The 16,197-nt window shown below is 30.2% G+C and overlaps 3 protein-coding genes across 3 annotated transcripts; 2 read left to right on the top strand and 1 right to left on the bottom strand.

The window, feature by feature from the left end:
- Positions 1-1,377: 1,377 nt before the first annotated feature.
- Positions 1,378-9,915, bottom strand: LOC107164593 (protein monoglycylase TTLL8-like). The gene is made up of 3 exons (XM_015512461.2): positions 9,199-9,915; positions 3,941-4,305; positions 1,378-3,149 (listed from the first exon to the last, which is right to left on the bottom strand). Exons 1-3 carry the CDS (start codon positions 9,605-9,607, stop codon positions 1,602-1,604), a joined length of 2,322 nt encoding a protein of 773 aa, XP_015367947.1. The 5' UTR covers positions 9,608-9,915; the 3' UTR covers positions 1,378-1,601.
- Positions 5,371-8,158, top strand: LOC107164594 (cytochrome P450 4C1-like). The gene is made up of 7 exons (XM_015512462.2): positions 5,371-5,676; positions 5,910-6,104; positions 6,242-6,488; positions 6,585-6,879; positions 7,215-7,291; positions 7,354-7,543; positions 7,607-8,158. The coding sequence occupies exons 1-7, from the start codon at positions 5,474-5,476 to the stop codon at positions 7,933-7,935; spliced, it is 1,536 nt and encodes a 511-aa protein (XP_015367948.2). The 5' UTR covers positions 5,371-5,473; the 3' UTR covers positions 7,936-8,158.
- Positions 9,916-10,394: 479 nt separating the features above from the next.
- On the top strand, positions 10,395-14,704 carry LOC107164595 (deoxyribodipyrimidine photo-lyase photorepair). The gene is made up of 8 exons (XM_015512463.2): positions 10,395-10,681; positions 10,964-11,095; positions 11,152-11,278; positions 11,338-11,463; positions 13,144-13,505; positions 13,574-13,772; positions 13,835-14,027; positions 14,108-14,704. Exons 2-8 carry the CDS (start codon positions 10,979-10,981, stop codon positions 14,511-14,513), a joined length of 1,530 nt encoding a protein of 509 aa, XP_015367949.2. The 5' UTR covers positions 10,395-10,681; positions 10,964-10,978; the 3' UTR covers positions 14,514-14,704.
- Positions 14,705-16,197: the final 1,493 nt, after the last annotated feature.

The raw sequence follows: 16,197 nt of genomic DNA, 5'->3' as shown, positions 1-16,197 counted from the left end.
ACTACAATTCTTACGGATCTAGCTGCTGGGGAGCTTGCTTTTATTCCAAAAATTCCTTTGATTCCTTCAGACTTGACGATTAAGTTCAAAAGAGTGCAATTTCCAATTAGAGTTTCTTTTGCAGTCACTATCAATAAGTTGCAAAAGCAGACACTTACATGTATGAGAAATGATCTACGCGAAGATTGTTTTTCGCATGATCAGCCAAACGTAGCTCTCTCCAAAGCTGGAAATCCCGTGAATCAATTTATTTTACTGTCAGCGACGGATAAAACAAAAAATATTGTGTATACAGAAATTTTGTAAATTTCATTTTTTTTTAATGAGGTAAACTTTTTTTTTGCTTAGTATACAGTAGATTAATAAAAAATTGTTTGAATAATTTCTGCGTATTCTAGATTTATTTGCAACCTACTCTATCTGTGATTCCTTACACTCACGCTAGGGCGGAGCCAAGGCGGGTATGCTAGTATTGTAATAATTAAAAATTAAAAATTATTTTAATACATTCACATTAAATATCGCATTAGATCAGTGGTCGGCAACTGGTGGCCCACGAGTCTATTATATACGGCCCACTTTAAATTCTACAACGAATTTTAATTGAATATCATATCAAAAAAAAATCATATTATATAAATATATTTAAACAGTTTTTTTTTTCTTAGTAAATAATTTGTAATATAAAATTTTTATTTTTGTCTGGCCCGGGAACTTTTTTTAATTGATGAATGTAGCCCGAGAGTCTAAAAAGGTTGTCGACCACTGCATTAGATTAAACTTTACAGATTTCAAAATTGTTTATACACTCTATTGTTAATAAATTGTATTTAACATTTTAACACTTCTATGTGCGCGCGCATAGTGCGTATTTTGATTGATCTTGTGTTTTTATACTGATCAGTCGTCATTTGATGATGAAAATAAAAATTAAATTTTTCTAAACTTCGAGACATATTCGATCATAGTGGATCAACGTGGATGACATGAATCTCCCCATTTTGACTGCAACTTTGGTTTAACCGGCGTAGGTCTGCAGTAGCTGCCCCAGAAGATGTTAACTCGACGACGTCGTTCAAAAATCTGAAAGCTATTTAAAAAAAAAAAAAACAGAATATTTATTAAACATAAATCGAAAAAAAGTTGAAAATTATAATAATAGAGACAAATTATTTTGAAAATTGTAGTATGATAAAATATCATATTAAATTAAATATATTTTTACTTGAACTTCCAACAGAGTCTAATTTATTACCAGAAACCATCCTCAAAATTAGAGATTGAAGTATTTTTATTATTTCAAAAAGTGACGACTGATGTAAAAAAAAAAAAATTAAAAATAAACCAGACATACTTTACCTTAAAAATCATGTGGTAAATGCCATGAATCTAAAACTCATCTATTTTTTCTTAAGCGATATATTATAATGATATAGTAAAATTATGTAAAATAATAATGTTTCAAAAAATTTAAAACTTTTTGAAATAATGAGTTAACCAACATCATGGATAGTTCTGCTGAACTATACTATATAGTAACAAAATAATAATAATATAATCATATACATTTAAAAGTTGGCGTTTGCGAAATCTGAGTTTTGTCAAGCATTACGTTTCTTGTTGTTGTGTTCTCGGCGTATGATAGACTTGCATAGCCATTGCACGGACGAGATTTTCGTCTTACACTTTTTCAACAGCTTCAAGCACCGACGGGTGTTGCCTGGGTCGCAAGAGTCGCGGTCTTCGGTCGACCCAAAAATCAGTTCTGAGCTCAGCTCCACGTCGTCTACTGAGCACTGATCCGCATCGTTTTCCGTCACCGCCACCTTCTCGCCGACCGTCGGAGAGCGCGTCTGTGGTTGATCCTCGACGTCGGCTGCACTGATCATCTGCACATAAGTGCTAATGGAGTCGTCGTCCCACCAGTGGTGTTGGCGATAGACCTCACTGTGGGAAACACGTGTGGACATGTGGCCGCGTGGCTGGTTGGTCCTGCCGGCCAGCAACTTGTACTTGGTGTACGTAGGAGCGGACTCGGCGAATGGCCGTGGCACATACATAACAGCGCCGGCTGGCATTGAACACTCATGCACAATATCAAACATGCCTATCCGGGTGGTCCGCCCGCGACCGCCGTCCACCAGCATCTTGGCCACACCACGCGCCACGCTCCGTGCTATAATGATCGATGGCGTCGCACGGTCTCCCTCTCTGTTACACTCAGCGTCCATACACGGGTCGTCCGACACGATGTCGATCAGCCACGGTCGCGTGTCGTCGCCCAGGACGAACGTACCACGAAACAGTTCCAAACAGTTGGGCCTCAGGTCGAGCGAACCGGCCGTCGTGGCCGCGGTCATCGCCGACACCACGGACCGTCTAACAGCCGAGTAGACGCCGTGTCCGTCTTCACCGTCATCGTTCACCGCCACCTGTTGCAGCTGCTGATGCCGCCGTTTCTTCTGCTTTTTTTCTCCAGTTTTCTTGCCATGCCGTATCGTCTCCACGAGCTGCTTGAGGCTGCAAGTCAGTGCCGTCGGCCGTAGCATCCCGTGCAGCCCACCAGTCTTGAGCCGATCGAAATGACCGGCATTGGTGCCGCCCCGGTGCAGCGAGAACTCGTGCGGGTACGGTTGCACGGCGCACGTCCGGTGCAACCACACCGTCAGCCGATTGTCAAGCGTCGAGAGCACGATCCATGTGTGGACGTCTGACTTGACGTTATTGCGCAGCAATGGCGTCTCGATGTACTTCTGTACAATGTGATTGGCACCGCCCACCCTCGCGCAACGATCCAGCACGTCACCGATCTTGTTCAGCATCACTGGCCGTCCGGACTGCAGAGCCACTGAAGACTTGACAATCCACACGTTCTCGTAACCGTCCATCACCGTCTGAGGCCTCTCCTGGGTCAACTGGTCAACCAACTTGCCACTAGACATTGCCAAATAGCGCAGCGCTTCTTCCTCGTCATCGACCGATACTGGCACTGTGAACTTCCGCCTGTCGTGTACGATCTTATAGTAATGTTCGAAAAACTTTTCCCAATCAGCGCCCTTCCCTGGAAACGACGCCACACTTAGCGATCTGCCGTCCGTCAAGTATTGGTGACATTTAATCGCGGCGAAGTTAAGTGCTGAAAGAGGAACCTGCGATGTCATGAATTAGAAATATATGTTATAAACTAAATTACGGGTAGAAACTAATATATAGAATACAAAAGCAATTACGTATTATAGTATTTCTAGGTACACTACAGGTAGGTACAAAAAACACCATTTTTATGCAAATCGTTCAAATTATTTTTTTATTTTCTTATTTGTTTTAAGTAGGTATTTAAATGTAATACAGATAAAATAAAATTACAGCAACTTACTCAATGACAAAATATTCTTGACACATAATTTATAGAAAAGCAGTTACCTATATACTTAACTGGTTTAATAAAAAATAGCTAAGAGCATTCATGGCGTCATTGGCGTGTAAAATATTTTTCCTACATAACCTAGATTAGAAGCTAATAAACTAATATATACATTCAAAACAACATTAGGACGTTGGAAAGCAACTTATTTGTCTAAAATAACTAAAAATATATCGTGCTTCAACACTTTTAGATGACTATATACAAAACTAAAAAGTGTTCTGAATGACGCAATATTGTGCGATAAATTTTATGCTAACCCAGCAAGCAATGAAATGGACTAACAAAAAAAATAATAAAATAAAAAACGAATAATACATGAAAAATATGTCATCTGGAAACGTATAAACTAAACAAATCATATAATTTATATAGTCGACTAATAAAATTGTTATAGAAAATATAGAAAATTAGAAACTCATTTAAATTAACGTGTAACTATTAATAATTTCGGTTATCACTAAATCACTATACTTTAGCTATTACCAAAATAAGCAGTTTTGCTGGTACACTCACCTGACCGTTTTTGGCGCACATGGTGTGATGATCACTATTCACAAATGCTCGCAGTAACGACACACAAGCGGTTAGCGAGTAATCTGCGACGAAGCTATCAGCATGAATCCCTTCGGTGCACGCCGGATACGCCCTCGGGTAGTAATTGTTGAACTCGGATTGTCCAGCCAGAGTGTTGCCACACAACTTCAACGCGGCATTAGCGTCCCTCGGGAACCGGTTGACTACAACATCCGGGTGCAGTGTCATCCAGTTAACGCCGCCGCTACGCGCGTCCATCCACACCAAGCCAGACTCGTAACGTTTAGCGACCGTTTTGACGCGCTCGACGTTATGGTGTAGCGATATCACTTCGACGTTGGTACCTATTGCATATAAAAATATGAAATGAACCGATTAAGTTTAATAAAATTAAGTTAAGCTATAAGCTAAGATTTATGTTGGGATTAGATAAAATATTGGAACCAATATATTTGATGTCTATCAAAAACAAAATATGCTTGAAAACTTTAAAAATACTATCTAAAAATGTTTAATCAATATAATCAATATTGTAGAAGTTTTGTTTTGAAATAACATGTTTATTTAATATTTTGTTTGAATGTATAATAGTGTTTAATTTCGGTTATAAAATATAACTTGTATTTTTTCATCACATTTGTTTAAATTTTTATTTTTATCTCATCTCCCTGAACAAATTAACTTTTAAATAGGATCAGCTTAAATAAAATTTGCCATGAGCAGCTAAAAATATAAAGCCCTCCTCTCATATTGAGGGAGTTCAGATAGATGATAATGTTGTGTTACTTGTAATTTGTATAACTCAAATACAATTAATATTTGAAAATTATTCCATAATATTTTTATGCAATTTTTATGATAGGAATTTGGAAGTTGGTGTAATGTGCCATATTTCTGATAAAACAGGGGGCATAGATATTATTAGTAAAATTTTATATTAAAATTTTAAGTATAGCTTGTTTTTGTTAAATTTTAATAAAACTCTTTGAAGTAACTCCCAAGTGGCAAGAATAATATGTTTAACATTTTAACAAATAAAGGTAGATAATAATAGTTGAATATTTGGTAAATTAGTATACAATGCTGATGCAGTAATAAATTATTTTTCAACTGTTGAAATATATGGTATGTTAATAGGTCACGTATAGACATAAAAACATATATTATCAAAGATAGACAAAAAATAGCAACAGAAGCAAAATCATGAGTTACCTAAGCAGGATCTTATGTATAGTCTACTTAAACAATAAGTTACTTTTCGATTACTATATTATGCTATCACTACTAATTAATACAACACAATATTAAATATTCTATTTGTTTTAAGTCTTAATTTAACTTTGTTATTTTTTGTATCAGTTTGCTCAATTTATCTTTAAGAACGTTAGTTAGTTTATTATATATTTATAGACAGGTATGCATGTATACGTATATTTATGCGCATTTGTGTTATATTATGTGTAAAACACAGTTTAATCAATCTTAGTTTCTTCTATAAATAATCAATACAACATGCGTATGGAGTATTTAATTTTTTTTATACTTTTTTCTATACTGGTAATAAGTATAGTAATATTGATACTTAAAGGCAGAAAGAATAGAATATTTGCAAATCGAATACCTGGTCCAAATGGATGGTTTCTCGTTGGTATTTTACCACTGTTGTTACAAGGACCAGAAAAATTAATCAAAAATATATTAGGAGAATACCGAATGTAAGTTCAAACTTCATATAAAATATATATTCAGTTATAATAAACATAATTTATTAATTTATTTTTGAACTTATTATACTTTAATTACTTTATAATAGTTTATATTATACCATCTATAAGAAATCACAAATATATAATTTGATGATTTACAGTACGTAATAAAAATTAAAATGTACTGACATAAAAATGTACTGTGTATATAATTTTTAGATATTTATTAAACAATTTTGTAGATATGAAAAGCAAATAGCTAAATTCTGGCTTTTTAATAATTTATATATTGTACTTACGAGGCCTGGAGATATAGAATTAGTTATTAGCAATCCCAAATTTTTAAGAAAATCTAAGGATTATATGGTTTTACAAGAGTCTATCATGGGCCAAGGAATATTTTCAATTGACGACATAGGAAAATGGAAAAATAACAGGTAATTTATACAAAATATTTGAAATGCTATACAATAATTTAATTTTCCAATTAACTAAAAAACATCAAAATAAAGTTTAATTAAGTCATTCGAAGTTAAACAATGTGAAACGAAGTAATTTTTTTATATTATTTAAGGAAAATGGTAACTAAAGGTTTTAATTTCTCATCTACAAAATCATTTATACCAATATTTTACCAAGAAGCAAACGTGCTTGCCGAAATACTCCAAAAAAAGTGGTTAAAATCAAATGAATGTAATATTAGTGGCCCTATTAGTATGGCCACAATGGAAATGATCGGAAAAACAGCTTTAGGTATAACATTTAATGCTCAAACAGGCGGCTGCAATCAATTTGTTAAGCATCTACAAATTGCAATGCAAGTACGCTATCAAATTTTGTGAAATACATAATATTCCATTATTCATATGATCATATCAACAAGTTCATATCTTTTAATAATTTACCGGTTATTTTAGGCATGGGAGTATAGAATTACACATCCATGGTACTTGAACAACACATTATTCCGATTTTCGTCAGTAAAACGTGAACACGATCGAAGTCAAAAAGTCATAAACGAATTGACAGATAACATAATTAAAAAAAAAATCATTGAATTAAACCAAAATATAAATAATTGTGAGAAAAAAATAGAAAAAGATCATGAAGACAATTGCCCAAAATCAAAAACCGTTTTGGAAATTCTTTTAGAAAGCTCTCATAAAATGAACCATGGACAAATACGAGACGAAATTATAACAGTTATGATTGGTAAATAATTTACCAAAACACAATACAATACTTTGTCAAATATATCAGTTATTATAGTCCCTGCAATTAAAACATCTAGAATTATTTTTAATATATTATCGACTAAATTAGTTCAATAAATAATTATTTTTTATTTGAATAAATACCTAATAATATACTTACATTATACTATTATTAATTATATACATATAATATATATAAGTATATAGTATAATTACATAACTATAATTTATAGACATGATACATCAAGAGAATTTGTTATTACATTTTTTTGTAATATTTAAAAAAAATATAAACAAATAAAATTACTCGAAATAATATTGATAATATTTCAGGAGGACAAGAAACAACTGCTATGGCGATCACTTGTATTATTTTCATGTTAGCTCATCATCAGGACGTACAGAACAAGGCACAAATTATATTTTACTGATAGGTTTTTAATTACGTATAATTAATTTAATTATGTTTCAGGTATTTGAGGAATTACAATCGATATTTTTGAATGAAAATTATGATAGACCACCTACTTATAAAGATTTTCAACAAATGAAATATATCGAAATGGTAATCAAAGAGACATTGCGACTTTTCCCTCCGTTACCATTTCTTGGCAGAAGATTAGATGAAGATATTAAAATAGGAGAATATGTATGCCCAGCTGGTAATTTAAAAAAAAAAACATTATTTACGGTGTACTAAAAATATGTGAATTACAAATTTCAAGGTGTTGCGTTAGTTATTTGCCCAATATTTTTACATACAAGTCCATTATATTACATCAATTCAGAAAAGTTTAACCCGGACAACTTCTTGCCCGACGCTTGTAGTAGTCGACATCCATATACATACATTCCATTCGGCGCCGGGCTTAGAAATTGCATTGGAATCAAATATGCTATGCTTCAAATAAAAACTGTAATTTCCACACTAGTGAGAAAAATGCAATTTTTCCCGTCTGATAGATGTCCTACACCAGAAGACCTAAGGTTAATGTTTTTAATGACACTTAAATTAGTTGATGGTTGTTACGTCAAATTTGAACCACGAACATGAATATTATTTAGTAATTTAGAGAACATTCATTAAACCAGACCAAATGCTCTGTTTAAAATGAAAAATATATAATATTATGTATACAACTAAAATTTATGTTATTATAACACTTATATATTATTGCCATTATTACATTATATTATCACAATATGATGTAAATATAAAGAATATCTATAGACTACAATATACATATAATATTTAACAATTCAATTTATTCAAATTCCATTCGAAGCAATATTGTATATGTAAATTGAATAGAGTTAATATATTTAAACATAATTTTAAAAATATAAAAACAGATTTTTTTTCTTACCTTAAATATTATAAAGGTACCTATCTATAAATAATGTTTATCCATATTGTAGTACCAAACGATAATTCTTATAATCTAAGCGCTAAAGATAGGATATTATTCATATAATTTTAATATAATTGGCAACATGAAGGTATAAAGTATTGTTTCACTTCAATAATTCAGTTTTTAATTCGTATGGTGTCAACAGTGTTGCTCGTATTATTTCCGGTGACATAGTAGCACACGTGTTATGCTTTTCAATTTTCATGTTACTAGAACTTTTAACTTTTCAACCAAATAGAATACCTACCAGCTACCTATACCTATTCGGTTATTAAAATTATAACTAAAAACAATGGTGGTAAATGTTGTGTCATCGTTAACAATTTTAAATACCAATTTTTTTGGTTTAATAAAACTATAATATTGTTTAGTAGTATTTAATTAAAAATTATTCAATATATAATATAATCACATAGTAAAGTGTTAAATAAAAATTAAATACCTTGTTAATAATAATTGTTCTATCAGAATAATTCGTTAGGGCTTAGGAATTAGGATCGAAGATTCGTTCAGGTTTTCGACTACGAGTATTTTATTGCGTAAATTTGCTGTCGACTTTTTATATGATAATTTAGGAGGTACCCATTGAACTGAATATATTTTATAAGAAATCTTATGATTGGACATAACTCCATTAAAAAAATATATACATTTCATTGCTGTCTAAAAATTTAAATTATTTGTTTTACCACATTTTCAACTTTGTTGATGAACTGCACATTCCATCAGTCAATATCTAATGAATAAAACTTGATAGTGGCTTAACCGCTTAACACTAATTATATTGTTTAAAAATCGAAATCGGACTGTCTGGTGTGATAATATACAACCCACAGCACTCCTTACTTAGGATTATTATTGTACTTATTATATGCAGTAAAGTACAGTGAAAGGTAGGTACTCACCTCTCCGGCGGAAACAGTTGTCGGCGACCGTAATTTTACCGATCCAGCCGTTTTCGATCAACGTCGTCTGAATCTCGACCGGCATCTTGGCCACCGCGGTGAATATGTTTCTCTGGCGGATTGCCTGGTCCAAGGTGCCTATCGAGTTCTTGCCACTGTCTCGACGACGCAACTTTCCGCGAGACGGCGTAACGTTTGAACCCTTGGACGACTTTTCGACGCCGACGTTCGACGTGACCGCGGTAACATATTTCACGATTCCCGGGCTACCGGGTCCGACCAAATCGACCTTTTTAGTCTGGTTGGTTGACCTATTACACGACGACGACGATGACGCACCGAATACGCCGCCATTGTCGAATTTCCCGCCACCGTTTTCTTTAAGTCCATCGTGGTTATTGCAGGCCATCGACAAGTGTCCAACTCACGAATGATGTGTTTGATGTTGAAATTTGCGAATAAATTTTGTGTTTTATGTTAAAAATTTTGATTCGGAAAATGTAAATAGTACGTCGTGAACTATAATATAATATTTATTATGTTATATTCAGCCGTAAAGATGGCAACGATTTATTATTTTTAAAAAAGGAGAACAGGTAACCGCTCTGTTGCAAAGTAGGTATAGATTTCGAATAAAGTACTCATCATTGAGTAAGTCACTGTACCTATAAGTATAAAATTGAATTCAATGATAAACCATTACATACGAAAAACCATTCTGATCAGACACCGTGTTACTGAGTATATAACATATAATATAATATATATATAACATATTTTCTATTGTAGTAATTTATTTTAAAATCATAAGTAATACCATAGAACAGTAATACACTACACTAATACGATAACCGAAAAGTTGGTTGAATTAATTTTTGACAAAAATAAATCGTATAATATTAGGTAGGTATAGAATTGTTTAATACAAGACTAATATTTATAAGCCCATGTCACAAACTAAGTTGTAATCTGATGTTGACACCAATGATACCAATACACCTCTAAATTAAAATTTTTTTCAAAAAAAAAAAATGTAGGTACTTATAACAATATTGTTATTAAAATTACTCCTCGATGTTTCTGGTAAATACAATTTAATATACTTTCGCGGTATCAAACAATTTCATAAATTTCCTTATCAGCGGTAACTAGTGGTTAGTAGATTAAAATTAAGTAAAAGTAAAATTATTGTTCTGTGGTAAAATCAAACATTTATTATTATTATTTATTATTTTTGTACTTGTTGTTATTTCACCATCATCGTTATTACTAGATACTTTTACATGATTATTATGATTTATTTATAAATCATACTATCGATTATAATAAACAAATACGAATTAATAAAGATTAAATACAGGCTTTTACAAATTATAGATTCAAATTATCTATTATACAGAATCTCACTTTACTTCATTCAACTATTGAAGGCTTTGAAGTATCAAACTAAGTAATTAGGAAATAGGAATATAAGATACGAAAGGTAAGTTATTCTAGTTATTACTTATTAGTATATCAACTTGAAATTAGGGAGAAGATTTTTCATTTTTATATTTGTATTTATGAATCAAAGGATTGTGTATATTTCATTGTAATATAAAGATGTTGATAGATACATAAAATCAGAGAATATTAAAATGACTCTTGATAATGACTACTTTGAATGATGGTCATATATCAATACAAATCCTACTTGATGATATTATTATTACATTATAAATAAATAACTTTAACACTTAAAAATGAATTATTATATTTTCTTTAGAATAATACACTCCAAATGAGCAAAATGTCTGACAATTCACCACCTACCAAAAAAATTAAGAAAACGAATTCTGAAGTTAGCACTTCCAAAACCAGTAACTTCTTAAATGATGTAGCAGCAGAGCGTAATAAAGTAAGTTAATTTTGTGATAAATTATAATGTTAATACAACAAAATTTATATTTATAGACAGCCCCTTCTATAATGGAATTTAAATTCAATAAGAAACGTTTGCGTGTGTTATCTGAAAAAAAAGAAGTGCCAGAATGGGCTGAAGGAGTTATTTATTGGACTTTCAGAGATGAACGTATTCATGGTAAATGAAATATTTAATGTAATTTTGTATTTTATTCTTTGATTGCCTTTTTTTTTCAGATAACTGGGCGTTACTATATGCACAAAAACTAGCTATCAAAAACAAAGTTTCATTACATATCACTTTCTGTAGACTAAAACAATTCTTAAACTGTAGCTTACGGCATTATAAACATATATTTCAAGGTAAAATAAAAAATTTATCTAATATTTTCATACAAATTTGTTTCTAATGTATACTAAAATTATTATCATTATCTCTATTATAAATAATATAAGTACAAGGTGATTTTCCAAATATACTAACCTTGTTTTTCCCCTTCAATAATGTAATTTTTCAAAATCTAATTTTTGGAATTTTAAAATATATTTAAAGACCTTATTTTTGTATTCTTAAGATTTCTTTCACTACTAAGAAAATATCCTGTAGAGACACAAACTTATGTATTTTTTTTTTCAAATAAAAACATCTCATTATAAATGTTAATTAATTAGCTACTATTCGATCTACTAGATTTTAAGTTGTTTAATTTTGTGTGTTACTGAAAAGTTCACAATAATGAATCTAGTAAATATCAAGGCCATGATGACTTAAAAATGTTAGTAATTTATATTAATCCATCAATATTTATAACTTATAAAAATAGTTGAAGTATAATGAACACTAGATTAATATTGCACCTATTTTAAATTTTTTTCAAATCCATTAAAAAAAACATTTTACTAACCAAAAAACTACTCAATCGAATTTTGAATTAAGTGTATCAAAATTTAAAATAATTTATGATAAAAAAATTGATGTTTTGAAATACAGACTTTGTATTACCACAGAACATTGCTTAATTAGTACAGAAAATCTCAAGATTTTAATAATTATATTTAAAAATTCTAAAAATCATTTCAAATGAAGTAAATTTGGATGGTTCACTAAATTTATTTGTATTGCTATTATTTTAATTTAAATATGATACAGTGAAAATATATAATGATATAGAACAAAATGTTATTAATACATAAATTCAGTGCCGTAACTAGCTCTATGTGCACCCTTGGCAACCAATTTTATAAATTTAAAATGAATTTTTAGTATTTATATATGATATAAAAATTGCGCCCCTAGCGCGATCATTTTAAACTGCGCCCTTGGCCACCACCCACCTTGCCAATGCTTAGATACGGCACTGCATAAATTGTAAATTTATATTTCTTATTTTTTTAATCTTTGCTATACACTTCCTCATCTATGCACAATGTTTTCTTCTACCTGCAATATTAACTAAATGAATGTTAGCATACTACTATGAAGATTTTTTAATGTCATAACATTGATTATAAAACAGCATATTGAATATCGATAAAAGAAAAACTGTTTTTTTGGACATTTTAGCATTAATACAGATTATTATTATATACCAATAATATGCAAGTTGTATTATTAATTGTAAAATATTATTTTGTTATTAAGAGTGAACTAATGTATGGGTTATAAATCAAACCAACCATTTTTAAACAATATTTAAGCTATAAAGAGTTTTAATTTGTGAAAAGTTATTCTCTGCTTGTTTGTATTTGTAAAAGAGCATAGTAGTCCATTGGTTATATTTATATCATGGCTAAATTTATTTAGCCATGGTTTGTATAATCAATATTCAATGGTAATAACTTCCCCTTAAGTCTTAAACTGAATTTACTTTATGTAAAACATAATTAACAAAGAGTTAAAAGTAAAAATTATTATTACATGTTGAAATAAAAAAAGTTTTAGTCATACTTTTAATGATGCGTTTTATGTAAAAACTATATTGTTTCTTTAACTATAAACTAAAACATACAATGGATTACTATTTTTTAACTTTTTTATAATAGGATTGGAAGAACTAGAAACTGAGTGTAAATCACTTGATATCCAATTTCATTTCTTAATTGGTTGTGCAGCAGATATACTACCAGATTTTGTAAGGAAGCATAAACTGGGTGCAATAGTTGTAGATTTTATGCCTGTGCGAGAACATATGACATGGACTAAACAATTAGCTGAACGTATTGGATCTGAAGTGCCAGTTATACAGGTTGATTCCCATAATATTGTACCTTGTTGGGTAGCCTCTGACAAACAAGAATATTCTGCAAGAACAATACGAAACAAAATCAACAACAAATTACCCGAGTTTTTAACAGAATTTCCACCAATTATCAAACATCCATTTCCCAGTACATTTAAAGCTCAAGTATGTAGTGGAATTGAAACATTTCAAATAAAATAATTTATTTTATTATTTTAATTCAATACCATTAGCCAACAAATTGGGATGAAGCTGACAAAACCTTAGAAGTGGACCGTAGTGTTGTATCTGTGCCAGGACTGAAGGCTGGTTTCAAAGCTGGTATGAGTGAGTTAGAACAGTTTCTAAAAAAGAGATTGCCAAAATATTCTACAGATCGAAATAATCCTGTAAAAGATGGTCTTAGCAAACTGTCACCATGGTTGCATTTTGGTAAGAAAATATTATATTTATGATAGATATTTTATTTTATTTAACACATTTATAATTTTCAGGTCAGATATCTGCTCAAAGATGTATCTTAGAAGTTAGTAAACTATCAAAACAGTATCCAGATAGTGTGGCAGCTTATAGGGAAGAAGCAATTATTCGGCGAGAACTTTCTGACAACTTTTGTTACTACAACCCAAAGTATGATAAGATTGAAGGTGCTCCAACCTGGGCTCAAACGACCTTAGACGAACACAGGCAAGTTCTTTTTTCTTGCATTACTCTGTTTCCAGTCATAAATCATAATAGATAATTAACATACTGTATATTTTGTTTAGAAAAGATAAACGTATGTATGTGTACACTAGAGAAGAGTTAGAAGGTTCACGCACACATGACGATCTTTGGAATTCTGCACAAATACAGTTGGTAAAGGAAGGCAAGATGCATGGTTTCCTACGCATGTACTGGGCAAAAAAGATACTAGAATGGACTGATACTCCAGATAGAGCACTAGCTGATGCAATTTATCTCAATGACAAATATAGCATGGATGGTCGTGACCCTAGTGGTTTTGTTGGGTGTATGTGGTCAATATGTGGCATTCATGATCAGGGATGGAGAGAAAGAGAAATTTTTGGAAAAATTAGGTATATGAACTATGAAGGATGCAAGAGAAAGTTTGACATAAATGCTTTCATAGCTAGATACGGTGGCATGGTTCACAAGTATACTAAAAAATAAATTTTAAAATGTTATTTTTTTTTTATCACAAGTCAAACAAATATTTTTTGCATCAGTTTCATTTTGAATACATCTTAATTTAAATTTTAACATCACAGTATTATTTTTCCATGTTTTAATTTGCAATTTTTTATCAATTTATTATGAATACTTTACTTAATAAATTATAATAATTTAATTTTATACAAAAATTCTAATTCATTTTTCATTGTATTCATTGCTTCTTCAAGTGTTCCTATATTACTAAAAAGTATAAACTTTAAAAGTTGTGCATTAGTTGCTAATGTGTTTTGTTTAATAAGAAATTTAATTATTTACCAAGGCGGGCTCACCAGGTATGTTAGTGTGTCATAGCATAACAAGCCGACTCAATATATTATATATATTTGATGAACTACCAGAAAAATTAGGTTTTTCATAGAGGCTGGTTAGAGCCGTTTATTATTGTAGTATAATAGTGGGCCTTTTACCTCACAGTCTGCCTCTGTTATTTACCATCATTTTTTTCTCTGATATTTGGGCTTTTAAATTCTTTAAAATTTTAATAATCTTAACACCTATATAATATACTCCTAGATTATCCCCTTTAATAAATTGTATATAAATAAGTGCTGTATTTAGGAATTTTCCACCCTGACGCACCAAAAAATAAATAAATAATAAGATTTAAAAACAATTTTTATTATAAAATTAACCTAATGTTAAGTATAAAGTTTAAAGAAAAATATGTAAATTGTCTTCGTGGATTATGACTCAAAAATTTCTTTAGTATATACTACCATAAATTTTGGTGAATGATAGATGAATATCAATGTTTATGATTAAGACATTAATGCTAATATAAAAATAAAATAGTATAACAATATTAAAAAGTTGGACAGTGGATGTTACTCTGTTGTACAGTAGGTTACTATAATGAATGGTATTAAAATTTAAATTCAATGATATGATATCATTGTATACAAAAATGATTCTGAACGGATATGGTTTTTCAGTCTAGGATATTTTATACTATATTAATCATTACTCATTATCAATCAGTCATTCATAGTATATACAATACACTACACAATAAATTATTAATATAAATCATTAACAACATTAACTATTACAATAACAAATAACAATGTAAAGTATACTCTAGAAATTTCAAATACCCACAAATAATATTTTTAAATTACAACAATATAACTAAAATTATTTTCCTTAGATATTTAATATGTAATTTCATCAAAATTTGAACTTAAAATAACTACAAAAATATGTGTTTGTATAGATTTTAGATTTTTTATTTTTTTTTGCAGAATTAACTACTTATGTGAAACCTTATTTTAAATTTTCAATCCTTAGCTATATAAGTTAAATCATTTATAAATTTTAACAACTAAATAATTTGATTCATTTTGTCTAAATTTGAACTTTAAATGGTTATAAAAAAAGTACCAATTTATTTTTATATTTTCCAACTGCTATTATATCAACTTATTGGAAACCTTGTATTAAATTTTCAAGCTTTTTGATCCAACGAATAAAATCTTATTGACATTTATAAGATAAAAAACTAAAAATTTCAGTTCTATATAAAATACAAATAACTTTAAATAATTGAAATATTTTGAAAATTGTATCAAGTGTACGAATTTATGAAATAAATATTCAGTGAAAATTGTATGTACCTATCTAC

This window comes from Diuraphis noxia, unplaced genomic scaffold (assembly GCF_037042655.1).
Source record: "Diuraphis noxia isolate RWA-SAM2 unplaced genomic scaffold, SU_Dnox_SAM2 contig0003, whole genome shotgun sequence".
Taxonomy (NCBI): Eukaryota; Metazoa; Arthropoda; class Insecta; order Hemiptera; family Aphididae; genus Diuraphis; species Diuraphis noxia.
The sequence above is the reverse complement of the archived record's forward strand: the minus strand, read 5'-3'. Positions and strand labels throughout refer to the sequence as shown.

What these genes read in the sequence shown, in the direction of transcription:
- LOC107164594 (XM_015512462.2), top strand. Translation starts at nt 5,474, where the DNA reads ATGCGTATGGAGTATTTAATTTTTTTTATACTTTTTTCTATACTGGTA. An exon ending in ATCTACAAATTGCAATGCAA is followed by an intron (nt 6,489 to 6,584) that starts GTACGCTATCAA and finishes CGGTTATTTTAG; the next exon opens with GCATGGGAGTATAGAATTAC. An exon ending in ATCAGGACGTACAGAACAAG is followed by an intron (nt 7,292 to 7,353) that starts GCACAAATTATA and finishes ATTATGTTTCAG; the next exon opens with GTATTTGAGGAATTACAATC.
- LOC107164593 (XM_015512461.2), bottom strand. Translation starts at nt 9,607, where the DNA reads ATGGCCTGCAATAACCACGATGGACTTAAAGAAAACGGTGGCGGGAAA. An exon ending in CAACTGTTTCCGCCGGAGAG is followed by an intron (nt 4,306 to 9,198) that starts GTGAGTACCTAC and finishes TATATGCAATAG; the next exon opens with GTACCAACGTCGAAGTGATA. An exon ending in TGTGCGCCAAAAACGGTCAG is followed by an intron (nt 3,150 to 3,940) that starts GTGAGTGTACCA and finishes ATGACATCGCAG; the next exon opens with GTTCCTCTTTCAGCACTTAA.
- LOC107164595 (XM_015512463.2), top strand. Translation starts at nt 10,979, where the DNA reads ATGAGCAAAATGTCTGACAATTCACCACCTACCAAAAAAATTAAGAAA. An exon ending in TAGCAGCAGAGCGTAATAAA is followed by an intron (nt 11,096 to 11,151) that starts GTAAGTTAATTT and finishes TTATATTTATAG; the next exon opens with ACAGCCCCTTCTATAATGGA. An exon ending in GTCACCATGGTTGCATTTTG is followed by an intron (nt 13,773 to 13,834) that starts GTAAGAAAATAT and finishes TATAATTTTCAG; the next exon opens with GTCAGATATCTGCTCAAAGA.